Raw genomic sequence first — 25,801 nt, forward strand, 5'->3', positions numbered from 1 at the left:
AAACAGGAAACTGACAGATTGCCTACAAGAACTTGCTGGAGGACGAATACACGTGACTTCCTGCAAGACTGCCACTGGCAACCAAGTCATGGGGGCCAAAGGAGAGAAAACACCATGAAGCCAGGAAGAAGAGCCTTTCAGCTGCACTGTCTCTCCATTGTCTTTTACTGACAAGGGTCAACTTCCTGTGAGATGACAAGAGAGAAAATGGATAGGATCTTCCACTGTTATCTGAGAACAGGGCACAGAGGGTGGATTTGGAGCTGAGAGTACTAAATGAACGGACCCCCAGGATTATCGTAGAACAACCACAGGGTTTCTGTGTAAGAGCCATTCAGATCGGCCCACTTCCTCCGAGAATGGAACCAAAGTGCACTCTCTGAATCTCTCTGGGTGCCACACTATCAAAGGTTACACTCATTTCGAGGTAGACATTGGTTTCTAATTGGATAATAACCAGTGTCTTACATGTTGTTTTCCTCATAAGGATTCAGATATTTTGGAAAAGATTTATTTTTTTAATGTTTTTATGCACACACCTCTGTCAGTCTTTACAACCGTGCTAAAAAATACTTTGAGGCAAAAAAAAAAATGTTCAGTAATAGAGGAAACAAAAAATTAAAGTGTACAGAAATCAGTGTCAGTCAAATGTTTAGCTGTTGCCAGAATTCAAGACAAACTTGAGTAATTTGATAATGATTCAGAGATATTTCTACCCTAATTCAAATATAAGAGGGAATATAAGAAATAGTATCTTATTCATAGTTACTTGAAGAGTATTTGAACAGTTCCACTTGGCCCATGAGTGTTCACTAGATCTCAGTCGTTTTGGCTTAAGAGCTTGATGCTTTTGTGCCATCACCTGTGATATGATGATCTTAATTGTAACAACTTATGTAGGAATAAATAAAAATAAACAATATGATGCCTATTGATCCTTGAAATAAAGCCTAAGAACATTAAGTTCTTCCTGTCTGATCTCTTTGTACTTTGCTTTTCCCAATATTCAGTAAAGGCCATTTTCCAATAAAACTGATGCTCTGTCTTCTTCCTTCCACCCAGTGAAATAGCAGGATATCAGAAATGTAATCTGACAACCATTTTGACCATATACACCAAAGAAATCTGCATTCAAAAAGGTTAGAAATTCAAGACACATCATGTATGGACACTAGAGTAATTTCTTCCATATATGTGTTTCATATTTTTAAATCAAGTCGCAATTACTGTTCTTTCCCTTATTGGCCAAGAACCCCAGTCTCCTCACAAAGTCTGTTATTTGGACATATGTAAAGACTGTCTCTTTTGGATCTGAAGAATTTGAAGGGGATTTTCAAGCTGTGACATGATAGCCTGTTTGATTAGTAGATTTGGGGATCTTACAGGGTCCAAGGTGAAGAAGGGATTGAAATGTCCTTTCCCTTCCATTGTTGAAGTATCCCATCCACACATATACATCTGTTACCATAAAGAATGGAGAAATATAAGAGATGCTGCTGAATACATTCTGATGTAGAACACCTCCCAGTTTTCTCCCAAAGTATTTTTTACATTTCTAATACATACATAAAACAGTGCAAAAATTATTACTTACACCCATAAGAAGCCATGGAAATTATTTATGAGCTTGGGTTAGGGGATCCACCAACACCACTGGAGATATATAAATATGGAACATTATTAGGGAGATGATCATTAAGAATAAATTGAGAATAGAAAGAATCACACAGAAGTCAGGGATATCAAGATCAAATTGGTAATTTTCTCTGTGTCTACCTTGTCAGAATATGCATAGGTGTTATACATATTGGGCTTGTTATTTTGGCTCCCGGAATGCAGAGAGGACGGAGCTGTGTATCCATAATCTCTTGTCCCAAATTTACTAATATTAAAATTTTGTTTTCTGGTAATTAATGGGTGTAAAGTTGGAGATAAATCTATGGGGGCCCCTGGGTGACTGAGTCGGTTTAGTGTCTGACTCCTGATTTTGCTCAGTTCATTATCTCCTGTTTCACGACACTGAGCCTCACATCAGGCTCTGCACTGACAGCATGGAGCCTGCTTGGGATTCTGTCTCTCCCTCTCTCTGCCTCTCCCTCTTTTCTCTCTCTCCCTCTCTCACTCTCAAAATAAATGAAGTTATTTTAAAAAGAGTCCTTGAAAACTAATTCACCTTGCCATCATATTCCAAAGATATTTTCACTTTTTGTTCATTTCTAATTCATCCGTCATTCCTAAGTCACCTGGTTTGCCATTATTAGAAATAGTTAGATACTTGATATCATAAAAAGTAAATTCTAAGTACCCATATTATTTTGAGTCATTTTGAGTGTGGTGTTTTTTACACTGCTAGGCATAGATTTCATTAAAGTTAAAAGCCAAAAATGGGAACCCATGTTTTCTGTGTAACAAAGGATAATATAAATTATTTAATTTAAACATAAATGTGAATAAATGCAGGAATAATAGATATAATTACCTCCAACTTTAGAAGACATAGTGAATTTTACATTATTTGGCATCATTGATTAATGCTTTGTATGAATCCTACCTATATATAGAAAGAAGCAGTCAAACAAAATGTGGAGATAGAGAAATATGTTCCAAATGAAAGAAAAGATAAAATCTCAGAAAAAGATGGACATAACATGGAGCTATCTACCTGATAACCAGTTCAAAGTAATGGTCATCAACATGCTCACCAAACCCAAGAGAAGGGTAGATGAACACAGTGAGAACTTCAAGAAAGAAATGGAAAATTAAAAACAAACAAACAAACAATCAGACCTGAAGAGTACAACGATGGAAATTTAAAACGACATTAGAATGAATCAATAACAGATTAGGTGATGCAGAAGGATCAACTAGCTGGAAGACAGGTAGTAGAAATCATGCAAGCAGAACAACAAGAAAACATTAGTTTTATATTATCTAATTATTTATTTTTATCTTGGGGAGAGAGAGAGAGCATTTGAAAAGGGAGAGGAACAGGAGAGAGAGAGAAAGAGGATCTCAAGCAGGTTCCACACTCAGTGCAGAGACAATGGAAAGTTACCAAATTCATCCCATATAGACAGAGTTACCCCAAAATCAAAACCAAACAAGGATATCAAACACACCACACACACACACACACACACACACACACACACACACCCCACAGTATACGCCAATATCCCTAATCAACATGCAACAATCCTCACTCACATATTAGCAAACTGAATTTCACAATACAAGAAAAGGTTCAATGGGTTTGATTGATTACATGATTACATGGGTTTATTCCACTTATGCAAGGATGCTTCAAGACCTGCAAATCCATCAACTTGACACACAACATTAATTGACTGAAACATCAAAATCATGTGGTCGTCTCAAGAGATGCAGAGAAAGCACTTGACAGAATTAAATATCCATTTATAGAAAAAACTTCCCAGAGTGTGCAGAGAAGGAATTTCCCTCCATATAATAAAGTTCATATGTTACAAGCCCGCAACTAACATCATTCTCAACAGTGAGGAGCCAAAAGCTTTTCCTTTCAGATCAGGATCAAGACCAGGAAGTCCACACTTACCATTTATTCAACACAGTCCTGGAGGTCCTAGACACAGAAATCTGGAAAGAAAAATCAGTAAAAGACATCCATGCTAATAAAGAAAATGCAAAGCAGTCACTATTGGCAGATGACTTAATTTTCTAGAAAAAAAAATGGGACACTACACCAAAGTAACCTATTAGAAATAATAGGTGAATCAGTCAAGTTGCAGGAAACAAAATTAATATATAGAAATCTTTTGGATGTTATACAGTAGTAATAATCTGTGAGAAAGAGAAATTGAAACAATCGCATTTATAATTACATTTATAAGAATCAATTACCAAAGAATATTTCAATCAAGGAGGTGAAATTCTTACATGTTGAAAATTAAGCTATTGTTAGAAGAAATTTGAGGATGACACAAATAAATAAATAAGAAGATATATACTGTGCTTATGGAATGGAAAATATAATATTGTGAAAATATCCCAATGATGCAAAATGACCTATAGATTCAATGTAATCATTATGAAAATACCAATAGCATTTTCACAGAACTAGAATAAATTACCTGAAACTTTGTATGGAACTACAAGAAACTCTGAATACCCAAAGCAATCATTAGAAAGAGGAACAAAACTGGAAGAAACATGCTCTTACATTTCAAACTCCTACAAAGCTCTAGCAATCCAAGCAGTATGGGAAAACAGTAGACATACAGATCAAAGGAAAGGCATAGAGAGCCCAGAAATTAATCTGTGCCCTATGGTCAATTGCTATGTGACAAGAAGGCAAGAAGGGACACAAGGGAAGAGAGAGTCTTCAGTAAATGGTGTTTATAAAACTGGAAAACTATGTGTTAAAGAATCAAACTGGACTACTTGTTAATACCAAACCGAAAAGAAACCTAAAATGAATTAAAGAGGTAAGGGTAAGGCCAGAAACAATATCTCCTAAGGAAAGCATAGGCAATAAACTCATGGAGATCGTTCTCATCGGTATTCTTTTGGATCAGTTTTCATAGAGAATGGCAGCAAAATGAAAAATAAACAATATGACAAATCACAAGGCATTTCCCCAGCCAAGGAAACCGTCAACAAAACAAAAAGGCTACCTACCAGATGGGAGATGATATATGCGACAAGGGGTTAATATCCAAAATATATGAATAATTCCTACATCTTAACGCAAAAGGAATGCAAACACATGATTAAAAAATGGACCTAGGACCTGAATAGGTATTTCCTGAAAGAAGATATGCAGATCGCCAACAGACATGTGAAAAGATGCTCAGTATCACTAATCATCAGGAAAACATAAATCAAAACCACAATGAGATAGCACCTGCCACATGTCTGAATCCAAAAAACATGAAATAACAAATATTGGTGTGCATGTGGAGAAAAGGAAATCTTATGCACATTGGTGACAATTTAAATTGGTGTCATCACAATGGGCAACAGGATGGAGGTTTCTCAAAACATTTTCCTCATTTTTGACACAGTTGATGGATCTAGAGGATTTTATGCTAAATGAAATGAGTCAGACAGAGAAAGGCAAATACCATATGATTTACCTAATGATGCCGACACAAAAACAAACCAACAAATAAAAAACAAAACAATAGACTCATATACAGAGAGACCAACGCTGTGCTTTCTGTAGGGGAGTGGGGACGAAGGATGGCTGAAAGAAATGAAAGAAAGTAACTGGTATAAACTTTCAGTTGTAAAATAAATAATTCAAAGAGATGTAAATTACAGCAGGAGGAATAGAGTCCATACCATTGTATGAATTTTGTATGGTGATGGGTGATCACGATGAGTTATCATGATGATCATAGCATAACGTGTATAAATGATGAATCATTATGTCTACACCTGAACTTAATGTAATATCACATGTCAACTATACATCTGGAAAAATAAATACATGAAAATGAAAATAGTATTGTCAACCCATTTTGCCAAACACACAAAAAAACAGAACTACACACCAAAGGAAACATACACATGGATATGTCCAAAATTATTAGCAAATCAAATCCAACAATGAAAACAAAGGATGTGAATTCCATTGATGCAAAGTGGGTAATTTAGATATAATTAGAGGTAAAGTTTTATTGCTTGGATGTTCATGTTATTTAATTGTCTTTTAAAAGTACGTTCTCTGCCCTACACCAATATTTCGAGTTAAGTGAAATTGTTAAACATTCATTAATTTCCCCCTATACAGCTAGACTTAGGTTTTTTGTTTGTTTGTTTGTTTATAGCAAATATTCCTATTTAAACACAGACACGTAGTTTCCATTGGAGAGTGAATAAGTAAATAGCATGAATAACTATTTAACATTCAAATCTCTGGAATGGTGCTATGGCTCAGTATTATTCAATGTTTTATCCTTCCCTCAGGCATTTATTTTTTCCAGCAGAAACTTTAATCACCTATTTACAAATAATACAAATGGAATGTAGGTATGTTAAAAATGAAGGTAAAATTTGAGAAGATCCATTCAGAAATTGATGTTTTTATGGCAGTTACACAAAAATTGAAAACGTAGTCATTTTTCACTCTTAGTGTCAAATATAATTAAACACCCGTCGACGGGTTGCTGATTTTAGAATATTTTCAGTGAAATAGAAATGACATATCAAGGGCATAAAAAAAAGAAATACAAGGCCCCAGAGTGGCTCGTTAAAAAAAAATTAAAAAAAAAAAAGAAAAAGAAATACATAATATGTAGATGTAGCAAATTTGCCTAAAAGTAAAACATAAACCTCTAAGATATTTTACACAAGGCCTAAGTCCTCAGTGTTTGTCATTCAGATGGAAGTAAGTGAACAGCCTGGGTGGTTAAGTCTCTGACCCCAGCATCTTGTGGAACATAAAATTTGTCAGAGGCATTTGCTGAGGCACAAACTAAATGCCACACTGCAAGCTCAAAGCCTCTACATTCTAGAGGTGTGTGAGGAGATAAAGTGTCTTCAAATTGCCCAAGGGTAAGAATTTCCTGTTTAAATTTGAAGTGACACACTGATGAGAAATCTACTTTTTCCACTATTGCTTCACTCTCAGCTCTCACAGGGCCGGCAGGCTGTGAAGACCACAGACACTGTCTGGTCACGAGAGGAACCTGGTTCCCTCTGGACGATGCATGACTGTCTGGCCAACAGAAGGTATGTGTCACCACGGTCCTGCCTTTCTAGTAGTCACCCCAGTGAGTGGGAGATTATAAATGCTGGTGGGATGCACCTGAGGCACAGCTAATATACAATGAAATCACAGAGAACATTGGTATCTGCATTCCAACAATTCAGGGTAACAAACAAGAATGACTATGAGATACATTAGAGATCTTACAATATTCAAATTCTTGCCTGTGGAGAAGTCATTAACAACACATGCGTATACCTATGCATAGGTTTGCAAATCAATATAATTTAAGGTGAGATCACAGAAGCATCAGGACAAAGAACACATGATTTGAATTTGTCATCAGTTGTCATCAAGAATATATTATATATATTCGACATTGGTCCAGTCTTTAAAAATAAATCCCTAAAATGAATCCATTATACCATAAAGGTCAAATGGTATTCCTCATACATTTATTTCAATAAATGAAAGCAGTTTGATTATTCATAAAACACAAGATGAGGTACCTTGTGTAAAAATGCTAATTTAAACTTAACTATAAACAATCCAAAGACTTTTTATAAAACTGAACAAAACTTGGCCAAGAAAGATATTCAATACTGAAAGACGCTCTTATGCAATGAATTGTTACATGGTCTAAATGATATGAATCAGTAATGATAAATGGGTACTGTGTTACAAATAATTAAAATTGGGTCTCCTGAGTGGCTCAGTCGGTTGGGCGTCCAAATTCGGCGGGGGTCATGATCTCACTGTGAGTTCGAGCCCTACATCAGATGCTGTGCTGACAGCACGGAGCCTGGAGCCTGCTTCAGATTGTGTGTCTTACTCTATCTAACCCTCCCCACTCACGGTCTGTCTTACTCTCTGTCTCTCTCTCTCAAAAGGAAACAAAACAATTTTTTAATAAAAATAATTAAAATCACTAACACATTATTGAGAATTTAGACCACTCAGATTGAGTTTAAGTGCTTTATATGCGTTATAGTGTACGTCTTTTAATTCCTATTTTAGATTACTAAACCAGATAGCTAGACATAAAATAAATCTTTTTAATTTTAATTTTTTTTTTAATTTTTCATGTTTATTTATTTTTGAGAGACAGAGAGAGACACAGAAGGAGCAGGAGAGGGACAGAGAGCAGGAGACACAGAATCTGAAGCATGCTCCAGACTATGAGCTGTCAGCACAAGCCCCGCGTGGGGTTCGAATCCACGAACCATGAGATCATGACCTGAGCAAAAGTTGGTCGCTCGACCAACCGCTCAACTGACTGAGCCACCCAGGTGCCCAACGAAATAATTTCTGAAGGTGATACTTTGTACTTGGAGAGACAGGAATGATTCCAGAGATCACTGACTGCATAGCTCCTTGACTGAAGTCTGAAATTACATTTATGTGAGTTTTAGTATAACTATACAACTAGAGTTACCCTAATGCCTTTGAAATCATAGATCTTTCTAGAAGTTTGTAACAACTGTGTTCTTCCATAAATGATCTACTCTATTATTTATCATTTTATGGTTTCATATCTTTGCCATTAAATCAGTTGTCACTCTGTTGTTAAGTCCTCTTGTAAAAAATGCTTTGTTTCTTTTTGTTTTCGCTATTGTTCCTGCTCTGGGCAATTTTAGTGTGTCATGTAACATTTTGCAACTTATGAAACATTTCTTCTTAAATTTAACAATTCTCAGAACTCCCCAGATGTTCAAAGTAAAATATCACTTTGATATCACTGCATTACTTTTTAGAAACACAATTTCAAACCACAAATAAAAGTCATTTGCAACAGGAAATTCCTATATGTGCTAAAAATTATATTCTCCCATCTTAGGGGACTTAATTTTTAACAGTAATGGGTTTAACATTGTCAAAATTGATACAACACTTTTTTCCTAATACAGTATTTTAATTACTCTGGTTATTCTAAAAGTGTTGAAATATGTCTGTGGAATTTGACCTTACTTTAATGAGGACACTATTATTCATGAATTCCTTTCTTCTTCACTAATTTAGTGCTTTACATGTTTTCCAATCAGCATTATTATGCTATTATTGTAAATAAAAAACATTTATTCTATCATGAAACACTTATTGCAATCTCTACACAAGTTAGTACCAGATTTATATTGTTCAACTGCAAATGAGGAGCATCCCTCACCCTGCACCCCACCCGGTGTCACTGGACTAGCAATGTCGTCAGCACATGACACACACTCTTGATCAAGACCTTCAGGGCAGTTTCATCCACATTGTAGCTGACACTACTCAGCTGCAGACATGGACAACCAAGGCGTGACTTATGCGGAACTCCATCATGCTAAGGGCTCACAAAGACAGCAAGTGCAACCTAAGGGCACGAAAAGTTCCATTTCAGTAACTGAGGAGGAGATAGCCTATGCAGAATTAAATCTTCAAAATGCTTCTCAGGACCTTCATGGGAATGGCAAGAGCTCTCCCTGCAAAGGTAAAACATTTAATACAAGCAGGTATGTCTGTTTTAGGATTTGAAGTTGGGGTGTAGGGGTGTAGGGAAAGAGTAGGAAGTGATCTCACATAGTTTTCATTTGTGAGGACCAGAGCTGGAGGTTGGAATATGGTATTGTAATTGAATGCATTGGTATATTCTGAGAGAAGATTCCAATGATAGTGATGGGTTTGAGGTGCAGGTTATTGTATGTGATTCCCTGTTCATTGTCGGTTCTCTAGCTTGTATATCTCCTAAATGACTGTTTCCAGGCATCCCTTCTCAGCGTTTGCATTTCTCTTCCTACTACTCACCATCATGTCCAGAGAAGCTCATTGCCGGTATCTTGGGAATCCTCGGCCTCGTCTTGATGTCCACTGTGGTAACAATAGCTGTTATTCCCTGTAAGTACGTGTTTGAATGACTAAAAGGGAATTTTTCACCTTACTGATCATTAGTTCCTCAACATAGTGTGTAACACTTTGAATTTATTGTCTCATTTTAATGCATGTGTGCTCTAAATGTGCAATGATTATTTAGAGTTTATCTAAAGTAGACATAAGAAAATAAATTTAGGGAGAATTAAACATATATTTGGATTTAATAACTCAAAGGCAAGTCATAGAAGAGACTTTATGGTGAAATACACATTAATTCTTGAGATTGCTTAATCCAAATATTATAAGAGATGGTGAGGTTTGGTTTTTTACTTTTGAACTATTTTCTCTCTCATGTTCCTTGCTGTATTAAATTTTTCTGGTAAAATAGCACACCCAATTTTAAGCTAAGAAACTCAACTTATTATGATTCATTTCGTTTAATATTATGTTTTTTGAGAATTGCTTTAATGTTCTAGCTACTGAAGGACCAGAGCAGAACAAAACGTCCCTGGAAACAAAGATCCAGAAAGGTACAACATCACTTGCAAACATCTGTTATTAGTCTACTGTCTATTTTAGCTCTATCTCCAAGTAGGCAAAGATGATAACAGATTCTTTTGGAACAAGTGAATTCAAAAATCGCTTAATGATCTTTCAGAACTGATGGGGAAATACTCATTCAAAATCATCGTACATGCTGTTAAAATTGCCTCACATTTCCTCCTTCTATAACATGATAAAAGGTAAATCATTTCATAAAGATGGTTTTCTTCACTGACTCTCGGGACATGTAGATGTGGACATTTTTGTGGTCGCTTTATTTGGACACATAAATTAGGCAATGAAAGGCTAACTCTTCTCTGAGTGTGTGTGTGTTTTGTTTTAACTTTATCAGCTTGTGAGGGTATATGAATATGGTAGGTACACATATGTGTATCCATATACAGTATGTAAATTTTCATTTTGTAATATTCAAAGCTTTTTGGATAATATCTCGTATTATCTCTCTCCAGCATGTCTCTGTTGTCATTGTCTGAAAGAGTGGTTTACGTATTCCAACAATTGCTATTACATTAGCACTGAGAGAAAATCATGGAAGGAGAGTTTGATGTCCTGTACTTCTAAGAAATCTAACCTGCCCTACTATGATGATGAAGAGGACAAGGTAAGTTTTCAAATGTTTCCTGATTCTATTAAAAGCTTGTCATTAAATGGGGCTCCTGAGTGGCTCAGTGGATTAAGCCTCCGACTTCGGCTCAGGTCATGATCTCAAGGTTCCTGTGTTTGAGCCCCACATGGGGCTCTGGGCTGATAGCTCAGAGCCTGGAGTCTGCTTCAGGTTCTGTGTCTCCCTCTCTCTCTAATTCTCCCTGCTCGTGCTCTCTCTCTGTGTCCCAAAAAAAAATAAATGTTAAAAAAATTAAAAAGGAAAAGCTTGCAATTAATATTATGCTTGTAGAATTCACCCATAGTTTTATGTGTATTTGTAGTTTATTTCTTTAAAAGTCTTAAATATTCCATGGTTTGACTCTATGACACGTTATTTATATTTTTATACCTTGAATGTACATTTGATAATTTCCAGTTCTTGCTTTTCATAGGAACCTGTGCTTCTAGAAATGCTCTTTTGTCTGAAATTAACTTTACTATTTAATTTTACAACACATCAAGGAAACTAGGCATATGATTGTGCACATTGATTACAATGTAGTTAGAATCACACAATTCTAAATTACATCATGAGACTGAAGGTTAGAGCCTTTATCAGGCCTGCCCATTTTCCTTTTATGAAATATCTTTGCTTATTTTGGGGCTGTATATCAATGGAATCATTCAGGGTACATTTTTTTGTGTGTCTCCCTTCTCTCCCAGGTGCTACTTGTAATCCATCTATATTAACACACTTGTCTACAGTTTGTGAATATTCACTGCTCTCATATGAATATGACATTTTAAAAACCATTCTCAGAAATTTAGTTCCTTTTTTGTAAGTGTTATTATGAATAATTATGTTACGGAAAGTCTTTTCTATGTCTTCCTCCACATATCATATTGATAATCATTTATTGCACATAGCGACATATTATATAATATATTTATCTAAAATAAATGTATGGTTTTCATAATAAAATAATAATGTATAAATGTAACATAATTGTATTCATGTATAATTATGCTACATTTCTCTGTAAGCATTAGTATGAAATTGCACAGTCATAGATATGTGTATATTTCACTATACTAAATTACCCCTACATTTTTCTATTTTATTGTGTAAAATACATTGTACCAAATAGGCCTTTGATCCAAAACTCAGCAGTCTCAGGAAAATTAATTAAAGGCTCTGATGGTCAGAAACAGCACCATTTTCCTGGGTTGCAAATCTCAAGGCTATTCTCTTTTGTGAGAATGAGAAGTGCTGGGGTGTGTCTCTGGCCCATTTCTCCAGGACGGTGTCTTCTTTTCACTTCTCAGAAGTCTTTGTCATATTTTAGACCTGAGTTCTTTTTTGAGCTTTTAAGATGCAAATACCTGCATCTGCATTTTTACTCTCCTATTGGAGTCTTTTAATGATAAGAATTTTAATGTTACCATGGTCCTACTTAGTGTTTTGTACATTACAATGAGTATTATTGGACCTATTTCAGAAGTTAGCCAAAGTTCATGAATAGAATTTCCTATATTATTTTCCTGCATTTACCTTTTTCTTTATTTCTTTATATTTTAACTTTCCATTATGATTTATGATCCAATTAGAATTTATTTTTTGTGATGCTCTATGTCTGAGGCTGTGAGATAAGAGTGAAAGTTGTATATTTCTACATCATTACCTCATTGACGGAGCATCGTTTATAGCAAAGTAGGTCTTTTCTTCATCTGTAACTTTATATACATAAAGTTATATATATGTACACATGTGCTCTAATCTCCTTGATATAAGTAATATAGATATTATATATCTTTATATAGATGATTGGATATTCATAGATCACAGTCTACACAGTCTATCACAACCCACAGTGGTTCGAGTAAAATGTAGAGACTTACTTGCCTTTATGGTCCATTACCGTGTCCCATTTATACTGTAAGTGTCCTAAATATTTCTCTGCTTACATGGAGAATCACATGCATGTTATAACTTTGCTTCAACTGATACTTTTGCTTCAAATATCAAACAATTTCGAAAACACAGGAGGTGAAGGAAAGTCCATTAGACCTGGTAAGAATTTTGTTCTTACGTTTGTCCTCTCTTCCTTCCTTATGATCCAAAATGCCTTCTTTTCCATGTATTCTCCATAGCAATCCTTTCATTGTGTTCAGGGCTAGTTTTACTGTTAGAGAAGCAGCTCACAGCCTGAGGAGCAAGACTGTTCCTGTCAAGTTCATTTCTCAAAAAACAATCCACTCTGTATATCAGTATCAGGCGTAGGTTTGAACTGTATTTTTGAGTGTCTGTGCTTCATCTCAATTTATTTTCTGTACCTCATTTTCACAAGGCTTGTCTTGAGGTATCAGAAAAGCCTAAGGGACGTTATTTTTTGTGTTTTGTGTTTTGAGGGTGGTGGTGAATTTTTGGAACAAGGATGCTCAGCAATTTTTTTATGTAAATTAATGCTATTTGCCTCCTCAATTTACACTATTTCAGCGTAGGAAAGTTTTCATAGGAACAACCTACTGTCAGAGAGAGTGGAAATCTGTACTTCTAACAGTGCTGTACTGAAGCCAGCTCGTACTGGTTTCTGAACACAAACTATGCATCTCTTTACCTTCTCTGCTTTCGTGCTTTCACATTGGAAACCTGAAGGGAAGCATTCGTGGAGACTTTGTACCACACACATTAACAAATGCTAAAAACCATAAGGTTTATAGTATAGATCCCACCATACAGTGTTATAATTATGGCTGCAAATTATCTTATCTTTTCAAGAAATTCAGAGAGGAAAATACACACGCAGATCTAAACATTTACTGACCTATTTATCATTTCTGGTGATCTCTAATGCTACTTACGGATATGCATTACCATCTAGTGTCATTTTAATTGTAGTTTGAAGAACATTGTTGAAAGGCAGGTGTAGTAAGAATAAATTCTGTTTGTTTTTGTGCCTGATGTGGGGTCTTTATGCATCTTGTTTTGTAAAAAACTATTTTCTGAATGTATAATTCCTGTTTGACAGGTATTTTTGCTTTGTTTTGGTTGTTTGTTTATTTGTTTTGTGTGTGTGTGTGTGTGTGTGTGTGTGTGTGTGTGTGTGTGAGCGCGCACTGGTAGTGGGTTTCTTTCTTTTTTTTTTTTTTTTCACTATTTTTCCGGTGAGAGCTCATCTTTTAATCATATTGTTATTTACCTAAATATATGAGTTGCTTTTCTCCTGCCCTTGTCAAGATCACCTCTTTTTGTGGGTTTGACTTTGATTTTATTTTTTAAGCTGTTGCAGAAAATACCATGACCCCATAACATAGAATTTAACACATTACCCATGTTAAAAAAAATAGCCTAGTGTCTTAGAGCAGTTTTAGGTTCATAGCAAAACTCAGACATAGCATCGGTATATGCTGTATTCCCCTCCTGTCTATGTGTCAATGCAGGAGCAGTTCATGGACTCTCTCAATTTCAAAAGCCCTCAGTGGAGTGGTTCACTTGCTACAACTGATACACCTGTATTGACACATCTTTTTCAGCCAAAGACCATAGTTTACTTCAAAGCTTACTCTTGAGGTTGGGCATTTTATGCGTTTGGAAAAGTAGATAGTGACATGTATCAAACATTATGGAGTTCTACAGAATAGTTTCCCATCCTTCAAAATCCTCTGTGCTCCCCCTATCCATCCTTCCTTCCCCCTAAACCCTGTCAACCACTGATCACCTTACTGTCTCCATAATTTTGCTTTTTCCAGAGTGTCATATAGGAGGAATCCTATACTCTCGCACATCTTACATTGCATTTAACTAGATCATCCATCGTAACCAGTTGAAGCGCCCAGTTTAAGTTAGGAGTGCTAACTATCACATTGTTGCAAAGGATATCTAGAGCTCTCCCCTTGTAAAACTGGAACTCAACTCACTGCACAATAATTCTTCTTCAATGCTTTCCCCTCAACCTGAGCAACCACTATTCTACTTGTTTCTATCACTTTTACTACTTTGGATACTTTCTATAAGTGGAATCAAACAGGTTTGTTTGTTTGTTTGTTTTTTTCATATGTATGGCTGGCTTATTTCACTTAGCATAATGTCCTGGAATTTCATGCATGTTGTAGCAGGTGATAGATTTCCTTCCATTTACAACTGAATAATATTACAGTGTTATGTGTATACCACACTTTCTTTCTCCATTCATCCATCAGTGGACATTTGGGTGGCTTCTGCCCTATGGCTCTAATGAATAATGCTGCAGTGAACATGGGCGTATATATATCTTTGGGATCTTACTTTCAATTCTTTTAGATAGTTTCCTACATGTGGGATTGCTGATTCATGTGGTAATTGTATTTTCAATTTCTTGAAGAAGCTCCATTCTCTTCTTCATAACGGTGACCGATTTACATGCCCAACAACAGTGTGTAGTCTCCTCCTGGTCGACCTCCTCACTGACCCTTTTTTAAAAAATGTTATTTATTTGTTTTGAGAGAGAGAGAAAGAGAGAGAGCAAGCAGGGGAGGTGGAGAGGGAGGGAAAGGGACAGCATCTGAAGCTGGCTCTGCGTTGTCAACACAGAGCCTGATGCGGGGCTCAAACCCACAAATGTGCGATCATGACCTGAGTCGAAACCAAGAGTTGGAAACTTAACCAACTAAGCCACCCAGGCACCTGAGCTTTTTTTTTTTTTTTTACACCATCCATCCTAATGAGTATGAGATGATAACTCATCATGATTTTGATTTGCATTTCTCTGATCATTGGCATCTTTCCATATGATTTTTCACTATATTGTCTTTGGAAATATGCCTTTTTAATTTCTTTGCCCTATTTTTTAATTTTGTTTTGGTGTTTGTTGTTGTTGGTACCAACTTGTAGATTAATTTTATATTTTAGATGTGATTCCCTGTTTGATGTATGATTTGCAAGTGTTTTTTCCACTCTGTCTTTTCATCGTTGATCATGCCCTGTGTTGCACAGAAATGTTTAGGTTGATATCACACACTTGTCTACAATGGACTTTTCCTTTGTGGTCTGGTTTTGGTGGCAGAGCCAAGAAATCATTGCCAAATGCAGTGTTGTTTATTTTGCCCCCAATTTTCCTTTGAGGAACTTCTACACTTTACATTTATGTCTTTCGTCTAGTTTGAGTTAATTTTAGTATACGGTGTAAATGGAAACATCCAGCTTCAATCTTCTGCATGTGGGAGGGAAGTCAGTTTCCCAACACCCTTTGTGAAAGATGCTGTCTTTCCCTATTGAATGGTCCTGGCACCTTTATCAAAGCTGGTTAGACCGATTATACCTCGGTTTGTGTCTGGATATTTTTAAGGTATTGTTTCCATGGGGGATTTAGAGTCTTTGTCTTTCTGTTCCTTCATCTTGCTGCTTATATCCCATTCCATTCAGAATTAGTGTGCAGGGCAGGGATGGATTCTGTCTAGATAATGTGGCATAAGGCTGATGGAGGTGGAAGACGTGTCACCTATCCCTGATTTTCACACTGACTTAAGTCACTTCACAATCCACTCTGTTCCCTCAAGAGTATTTCTTTGTCTGTATTTGCCAGTGTTCTTTAGTCATTTCATTATGATGTCATGAGACGTGGATTTGTACGTGCTCATTCTGTTAGCAGTTTGCTAAGTCTCTGGTGTCTATAAATATTTTAAATGATATTAGTAAGCTGTTCCTTCGTTGTGCCTTAAGATTGTTGTCCTGTTTTTTTTTTTTTTTTCTGCCTCTGTTGTTCTTCTCATATTCTACTTAGAACTAAGCTGGCTTTCCTGATACTCTTTTGAAAGTCTCTGAATTCTGTAAATTGTTCTCTTTCTTCTCCCTCATCCTAAGGTGTAAATAAATTTGTTACTCCTTCAAATTCATCAGTTTTTTTCTACTTGATTGGATTTTACATTTCCGGTATGGATTTATGCACTGAGATTCTCTATGGTTTCTTCATATAGTTTTATTTCTCTATTGATATTTCCTACTTGCTAAATTGCTGCCATCACATGTTCATGCAATTATTTCAACTAAGTTTTCTTTATAGTTTTCATATATTTATAAATATAACTTCTAAATACTTTTGTTCTAATGTGTGCAAGTTATCCCTGCACACGTTTCTATTGACCTATGCTTTCCTTTCATCGGAAGACATTTTTAAATTTCTCTTCATATTTTTTTACTTTTTAGGTAGACACTTTTTAAAAATATAATTCAGAAACATGCATTGTTCGTCATTTTTCCTAGATTTACTATTCTTTTTGCTAAACATTTATGGCAGAATCTTCTCCACTAAATCTGTCTGCTGATAGTTTTGTTCAATTGTTTCCAAATTCTTATTGCTTATTTTTATGACCTTGTGACTTTTACCTTTGATGTTAGTTACTATTTTTTTTAGAAACAATATGTTCAAATACTGCAAGTCAGTATGGACTCACCTTCTGCAGTGTGACATCTGTGCCTGTGTCTGTGATTGTGAGAGGGACTGTTCATAATGTTGCTAAGAGTTCTCAAGTCTCCTGTATTCTTACTTTCTCCTGGCTTCCTCTTGGTTTCCTCTCCATGTGTGTATATTTTTTCCATAAGCTAAGAGTGTTGGAGAGCTAATATCAACTCTTCCGTTATATTCTCATATCCAGTATGTTTCCATTATATTTATGGGGGTCACAGTGCTTGACACAAACACCACAACCTCTGACCAGCACAAGTATGGGTTTTCTTCATCATTACCGAGCGATATCAGCACTTGGAGCTGAAACATCAGTGGGTACCCGTCCCCATCCCCAGTGCTGATCAGGTCTCGCCCTGTAGCACCAACACCGTTGCTCTTTGCAGCTTCTCCCAAATGTAAAAGCTACAATCTTCTGGATCACTGAGCCAGGGGTGGGCAGGTGGGGAGGCACTGGAACATCCTAGGCGAGAAGATTACACATGTGTTTCTGACTTGAATTTCCACGGTACATATTTCATAAGTTATTAAGCTTTGATCCATTTTCTAAACTCTGAAATTGTTTTTGCAGTCAGTTTGTCATTTTCACTTAGTCCTACTAAGATAACTTTATACTTATGTGTCCAGTGTGTAACATTATATTATAATTTGAAAGTTTCTATAAAGTTAGAAGGAAAGAACTCCTATTTGTTACTACAGAATTCAAATGAGTGTAAGAGCTTGTATTTGACTTGCAATAAAATTTGTTTTCTCATAGTTTTTGTTGAATTTACTCTCTGATACTACATGGATTAGAGGCTCCGATAGAAGCCATAATAGTTCATCTGTGCAGCCAAAAGCCTTAACGTTTTCTTCCGAAGTGTAAGTTTCCTGACAACTTTTTATTTTATGTCTCACAAGAATTGTTCTTAGAAACAAAACAGCAATATGTGAACAATCAGATAAACATAGTAGTTGAAGTTTTTCCAGAGAAAAACGGTATGGGAAATCTTGAGATTGAGATATGTAAGTATGAGTCAAAATAGATGGTTTATTCATCAAAATACTATGGTACATAGTAAGAGACGTAAGTAATCTTACGGTAAGATTAATGAGGTATAATTCCCTATATTTCAGGTTGTCAGTATCTTCAGAGAGTCACAAGAATTGTCCATATTTCAATTTTCGTGCGAAAAAACCTTATTTTGCACCCTGCTCAGTAAGAAGACCATATGTTTGTAAGCACCAGGCATTTTAGTTACCTCATTTTGGTATAATGTTATTTCACCATTTATAAAGAATACGTCTCTCATTATTTCAAAACCGCTATGATTATTTATTCTGCATATTTTTAAGATAAAAATATTATTACATTTTTTACTGTAATTTTAGGTTCCCAACAAAAGTAAGAAGCTCCTGAGGTTTCCTGTATTGTCCCTGTCTGCACATGTGCATGGCCTCTCCCATTATCAACATCACTGACTAGAATGTTTCATTTCTTACCAAGGATGAATCCACATCAACGCATATATCACCCAAAGTCCAAAGAGTAATTGAGGCTTCATTCTTGGTGATATGGAACTGTTCTCAAATTTAATTATATTAGTGTAAAAAAAATATGCTCGGTATATATTATTTATTTCTTATGTTGTGCTATTTAGTAAAATAATTATATATAAATTTCAAATCATAATATTAGTGTAATATTCTCAATACAGTGAATAATTCCATTTCGATTTCCAAATTAGCAGATTTGTTCTAGTACTTTAAGGGCCTCAGATGAGGATTGAACACCCCAGGGTGACAAGGGTATGAGTCAGAATTGAGTCAGGAGACAGAACAAGGAAGGAAGTTGAGGTAAACAGTTATTATCTACTTGTAAAGGAAAGCTTACTAAGAGGGAGGCTACTAAGTTCAATAAAATTACAAAGAATATCTTAGAATTAAAGGAGGGATCACTGGGAAGCCAGGTCTGCTCTCTGAAGATGGGATTTAGATGTCATCGAGGACGATGTGGGTGCACACAGCTTCATGACAGACATGCTCACTGGATTCGCCTGGGGCAGGGCAGCTTCACACTCCATGGGCTGAACTTGGTGAGGAAGGATCTCAGGCTGTGACTGGCACACAGGAGCAACTCCAAGTCAGAGCGTCAGGAGGAAAGACCAGAAGACAGGAAACTGACAGATTGCCTACAAGAACTTGCTGTGGGACGAATACATGTGACTTCCTGCAAGACTGCAACTGGCAACTAAGCCATGGCGGCCAAAGGAGAGAAAACACCATGAAGCCAAGAAGAAGAGCCCTTTCTGCTGCACTGGCTCTCCATTGTCTTTTACTGACAAAAGTCAACTTCATGTGAGATGACCAGAGAGAAAATGGATAGGATCTTCCACCATTATCTGAGAACAAGGCACTGAGGGTGGATTTGGAGCTGAGAGTACTAAATGAACAACCCCTCGGGGTTATCATGGAACAACCACACGGTTTCTGTGTCAGAGCCATTCAGATCAGCCCCAATTCCTCCGAAAATGGAACCAAAGTGTACTCTCTGAATCTGTCTTAGTGCAGCACTATCAAAGATTAGATGTATTTTAAGGTAGAGATTGGTTTCTAATTGCTAATAACCAGTGGCCTTTGATACTTTTCTTATATGTTGTTTTCCTGAACTGGGTTCATATATTTTGGATGACCTTTAGTTTTTTTCAAATTTTTATGTACCCACTTCTGTCAGTCTTTACAGCCATGCTAAAAAACAATTTGTTGTCATTCTCTGTGTGACTTATTTCACTTAGCTTCCAATTTGACAATAAATTTCATATTAAAAAAATAAAAATAAATAAATGAAAAAATATTTTGATGCAAAACATAAAATGTTGCATAAGAAAACCAAAAATTAAAATGTACAGATATATGTTTGGGTCAAATGGCTAGTTATTGCCAGAATTCAAGACAAACGTGAGTAATCAGATAATGATTCACAGATATTCCTACCCTAATTCAATTATAACAGGGAAAGAAATTAAACTCGGTTATTACTTGCAAAATAAATTCATATTTCATATGCATTTATATTTGTGAAGATAGACATATTCTTTGTATTGTCTCTACCTGTTCCCTACACTCTTGTAGAAAAATTATGTGAATATTCAAAAGGAATTGAATATAATTGTTTATGGTAGCTGAAAGTAATTGCTAAAGTTGTGTTTCATACAACCCAAGGTTGCAATGACATTGAAAATTAAGCATCTAATTTTCCTTCACCTGTTTGTGGTTTGGCTCTGTTAGGGTTGATCAAGTCTGGGCCTTTATGGACTTGACTCCAGACTACATACAGATGCAGCTCAGATCCTGGTATATGATCTTGCATACCAGCGATAGCAACTAGCAGAAATGTGTTTCTTAGTGCCTGGTCTCTAAACTCATAACCTATCACATTCCCACACACGTTATATTGTGAAACAAGTCACGGGGCAAACTTATCATTTGTTGTCTGTAGACTATATTCTTTTCATAGTGGTCAGAGGGAAGAAATGTAGATTCACTGAAAGTAACTTAATCTACCATTATTGCCATAGGAATTTTTTTTAATAATACTTCATGAGATAGATAAGTTTGTAAAGGAAATTGTTTGGAAATAGATTAAAAATTTAGTACTCTCAACTTCCCATTTGTTTTTTTTTTTGTCTTCTGTGCCAAATATCCTTGTAAATCAGTTTTATACAGTGACAGACACGATAGTATAGATGTTTTCACCATGGTCTTTGAGGAAATAAGTTATAAGCAAAAAATTATAAAGTGTAAGGACATTGGCATTGAAACCGGTCACTTCACATAATTTCTAAGTGCCCACTCCTAGCCCTGGGACTCAGTTACATAACTGCTCTGGCTGTTTTCTCTGCTGGAATATATGATGGAAATAGTATCTTATTCATATTTACTTGAGTATTTGAACAGTACCTCTCGACACAAGTAGTCACTAGATTTCAGTCGTTTTGGCTTAAGAAATTGATGCTTTTGTGTCATTACCTGTGACATGATGGTCTTAAATGTAGCAACTTCATAGGGCTGTTCTGAGGAATAAATAATAATAAATGATATAATGCCTACAGATCCTTAAAATAAAGCCCAAGCACATGAAGTCCTTGCTCTCTGTGATCTCTTCATATTTTGCTTTTCCCTATGTCCAATAAAGGCCATTTTACATAAAACCAAAGCCCTATAACTGTCTTCTTCCTTTCACCCAGTGAAACAGCCAGGCATCAGAAATGCTATCTGGCAACCATTTTGATCATGTACATTAAAGAAATTTGCTTTCAAAAAAGGAGAGAAATTCAATACGCATCATGTGTGGACACTAGAGTAATTTTTTCTGTGTCTGTGTTTTGCGTTTTTTTGAAATCAAATTGCAATTACTGTCCTTTCCCTTATGGCTCAAGAACCCCAGTCTCCTCACAAAGTGTGTTATTTGGGCATCTGTATAGGCTGTGTCTTTGGAATTGAAGAATACACAGGGGATTGTCGAGCTGTGACAAGATAGCCTGTTTGAATCCTAGATTTGGGGATCCTACAGGGTCCAGGGTGAAGAAGGGACTGAAATGCCCTATCCCTTCCAATGTTGGAATATCCCATCTACACATATGCATCTGTTACCATAAAGAATGGAGAAAAGTGAGAGATGCTGCTAAATGCATTCTGATGTAGAACACCTACCATTTCTCCCCAAGTATATTTTACATTTCTAAATACATACAAAAAACAGTGCAAAAATTATTACCTATACCCATAAGAAGGCATGTGTCACCACTGTCCTGTCTCTCTAGTGAGTGGGAGATTATACATGCTGGTGGGATGCACCTGAGGCACAACTAATCAGCAATTACATCACAGAGAAATTGGTATCTTTATTCCAACAAAGCAGGGTAACAAAGCAGAATGAATATGCAATATATTAGAGATCCATTGATTTGATATCCTGCCACTTTGCTGAATTCATGTATCAGTTCTAGCAGTTTTTGGGTGGGATTTTTTGGATTTCTCACAGAAAGTATCATTTCAGCTGAGAAGAGTGAAAGTCTAACTTCCTCTTTGCCTATTTGGATGATTTTACTTCCTTCTGCTGTCTGATTGCTGAAGCTAGGACTTCCAACACTATAGTGAATGACAGTGGTGACCGTGGACATTGTTGTTGTCTCCCTGACCTTAGGGGAAAAGGTCTCAGTTTTTCTCACACTGACAACAATTTTACCTGTGGGTCTTTCGAATATGGCCTTTATGATTTTCAGTTATGTTCCTTCTATCCCTATATTTTTCAGGGCTTATATCAAGAATGGGAGCTACATTTTGTGAAAGGGTTTTTTTTTTTTTTTCTGCATCTATGGGAGGATCTTGCAGTTCTTATCCTTTCTTTTATTAATGTGATGTAAAATATTGACTGACTTGCAGTATTGAACTAGACCTGCATCCAGGAATCAATCCCAGTTGATCAGGGTGAATAATTCTTTTAACGTATTGCTGGATCCAATTTGCTAGTATTTCGTTGAGAGTTTTTGCATCCATGTTCACAAAGGAAATTGGTTGGTATTTCTTCATTTAGAGGGGTCTTTGGTTTTGGAATCAAAGTAATGTTGGCCTTGTAGAGTGAGTTTGGAAGTTTCCCTTCCATTTCTACTTTTTGGAACAGATTCAAAAGAATAAGGGTTAACTCTTCTTTAATGTTTTGCAGAATTCCCCTGGACAGCCGGTCCTGGAATCTTGTTTGTGGGAGATTTTTGATTACTGAAGCAATTTCTTTCCTGCTTATGGGTCTGTTCAAAATTTTCATTTCTTCCTGTTTCAGTTTTAGTAGTTTAAATATTTCTAGGTGTTTGTCCATTTCATCTAGATTGTCCCATTTGTTCGCATATAATTGCTCATAATATTCTCTCATTATTGTTTGTATTTCTGTGGTGTTGGTGGTAATATCTCCTCTTCCAGTTGTGATTATATTTGGGTTCTTTCCGTGTTTCTTTTTGACCAGTCTGGCTACGGGGTTATCAATTTTGGTAATCTTTCAAAGAACAATTTCCTGCTTTCCTTGATCTGTTCTTTTTTTAAATGTAAATATCATGGATTTCTGCTCTAATCTTTTTTATTTCCCCTTTCCCACTGCTTTTGGACTTTATTTGCTGTTCTTTATCCAGCTTTTTTAGGTGTAACTTTAGGTTGTGTATTTAAGACCTTTCTTCCTCCTTCAGGAAGGCCTGGATTGTTATGTACTTCCTTCTTATAACCATTGCTGCATCGCAGAGGTTTTGGAATATCTTGTTTTCATTTTCATTGTCTTCCATGTACTTTTTAGTTTCCTCTTTAATTTCGTGGATAGCCCATCCATATTTTAGTAGGATGTTCTTTAATCTCCAAGTAAATATGGTCCTTTCAAAAGTTTTGTTGTGATTAATTTCAAGTTTCATAGAGTTGTGGTCAGAAAATATGCACAGTATGGTCTCAATGTTTTTGTACTTGTTGAGGGCTGATTTGTGACCCAGTATGTGATCTATTCTGGAGAATGTTCCATGTGCACTCGAGAGAATGTGTATTCTGCTACTTTAGGATGAAATGTTCTGAATGTATCTGTTAAGTCCATCTGGTCCAGCATGTCATTCAAAGCCAGTGTTTCCTTGTTGATTTTCTGCTTACATGATTTGTTTATTACTGTAAGATGTGGGTGTTGAAGTCCTCTACTCTTACGGTATTATCATCAATGAAATTTATGTTTGTAATTAATTTATATATATATTTGGGTGCTCACACATTGTGGGAATATGCATTTACAATTGTTAGAACTTCTTGGTGGATAGACCCCTTAATAATGGTTTAATGCCCTTTTACTCTTGTTACAGTCTTTATTTTTAAATCTAGTTTGTCTGATATAAGTCAGCTACTCCAGGCTTCTTTTGATGGCCACTAGCATGATAGATGGTTCCCCATCCCCTTATTTTAATCTGTAGATGACTTTAGGTCTAAAATGAGTCTCTTGTAAGAAGCATATACCTTGTTTTCTTATCCATTCTGATACCCTATGTCTTGTCATTGGAGCATTTAGTCCTTTTCCACTTAGAGTGAGTACTGAAAGATATCAATTTAGTACCATTGTGTTCCTTCTAGAGTTGATGTTGCTGGTGGTGTTCTCTGGTCCTTTCTAGTCTTTGTTGCTTTTGGTCTTTTTTGTTTTGTTTTGTCTTTTCTCCACTAAAAGAGCCCTGCATAAAATTTCGTGCAGGGCTGGTTTAGTCGTCATGAACTCTTTTATTTTTTGTGTCTCTGGGAAACTCTTTATCACTCCTTCTATTCTGAATGACATTCTTGCTGGATAAAGAATTTTTGACTGCATATTTTTCTGATTCAGCACGTTGAATATATCCTTCCAGGTCTGCAAAGTTTATGTGGATACATCAGCTGCAAACTTGATGTGTCTTCTCTTATAGGGTAAGGACTTTTTTCCCTTGCTGCTTTCACAATTCTTTCCTTGTCAGTGTATTTGGTGAATTTTACTAAGATATGCCTTGGTGATGGTCAGTTTTTGGGGAATCTAATGGGAGGTCTCCGTGCTTCCTGGATTTTGACATCTGTGTCCTTCCCAGATTAGGAAAATGTTTTGGTATTTTGCTCATCTAAACTTTCTGCCCCTCTCTCTCTCTCTCTTCATCTTTTGAAACACCTCTGTTTTGGATGTTTTTCCTTTCTACTAAGTCACTGAGCTCTAAAAGTCTCGTATCCTGCTCTTTGCCTTTGTTCTCTCTTTTTTCTGCTTCATTATTCTCCATAATTTTATCTTCTATGTCACTGATTCACTTCACTGCCATATGCAGCCTTGCCGTCATGGCATGCATTCATTTTGAATCTTGGTTGTAGCATTTTTACTATCAGCCTGAAGAGATTTTATTTCTATCTCTGCAGAAAGGGATTGTCAGGTGCCTTCTATGCTTTTTCAACCCCAGCTGGTAATCACATTATCGTGGTTATTAATTCTAGTTCAGCCATCTTACTTTTGTGTGTGTTGACTAAGTCTGTGGCTGTGATATCTTCCTGTTCTCTCTTTTGGGGTTAAGTCCTTTGTTTTGTCATTTTGAAGGAAGAAAAAAATTAAGAAAATTAAAAATTAAAATTTGAAAAGAAAACAAAAAATCAAATAAAGGAAGCTAGATCCTAGGAGTGTTTTGATCTGCATATTGAAAAAAATCTCGGTAGAATAGAGAGGAAAAGGAAAGGAAAGGAGAAAAACTAAGAAAAAAATTTAGAAATTAAAAATATATATAATAAAGTAGAATAAAATAAAATACAAAAATGATCTGAAATAGGAACTTAAAAAATAAAAAAAACAAGTTAAAAATAAAACCATTTTTTTCTGTATCCAAGAAAATAAAGAAAATTAAGGGGGGGGAAATAATTTAAGGTATAACAAAAGCAACATAAATGAGCAAATAAGTGAACCAGCAAACACAATGAAACCCAAATGAAGTGACATCCAGTTTCCCCTAGAACTGAAACGATGAAGCCTCCTCTATTTCATGCACTAGGCAGGTGGAGTGACTTGTGCTGGTCTTCTGGGGGGTGTGCTTGGAGGGCACAGTTGGGCAGGGCTTGGTGTAATGGCTCCATTCCTCACTAGGTGGCCGTGCTTAGGTTACGGTGATGGATCAGTGTGGCACCC

At 36.0% G+C, this 25,801-nt stretch overlaps 1 protein-coding gene across 1 annotated transcript; it reads left to right on the forward strand.

Annotated features, from left to right (window-relative positions):
* Window positions 1–8,960: 8,960 nt before the first annotated feature.
* LOC109259058 (NKG2-A/NKG2-B type II integral membrane protein-like) lies at window positions 8,961–18,367 on the forward strand. The gene is made up of 6 exons (XM_053895456.1): window positions 8,961–9,161; window positions 9,434–9,565; window positions 10,018–10,071; window positions 10,582–10,706; window positions 17,888–17,991; window positions 18,247–18,367. Exons 1-6 carry the CDS (start codon window positions 8,975–8,977, stop codon window positions 18,365–18,367), a joined length of 723 nt encoding a protein of 240 aa, XP_053751431.1. The 5' UTR covers window positions 8,961–8,974.
* Window positions 18,368–25,801: the final 7,434 nt, after the last annotated feature.

The sequence above is a fragment of the Panthera pardus genome, unplaced genomic scaffold (genome assembly GCF_024362965.1).
Source record: "Panthera pardus isolate Hobbes unplaced genomic scaffold, ASM2436296v1 HiC_scaffold_6, whole genome shotgun sequence".
In the NCBI taxonomy this organism is placed as follows: Eukaryota; Metazoa; Chordata; class Mammalia; order Carnivora; family Felidae; genus Panthera; species Panthera pardus.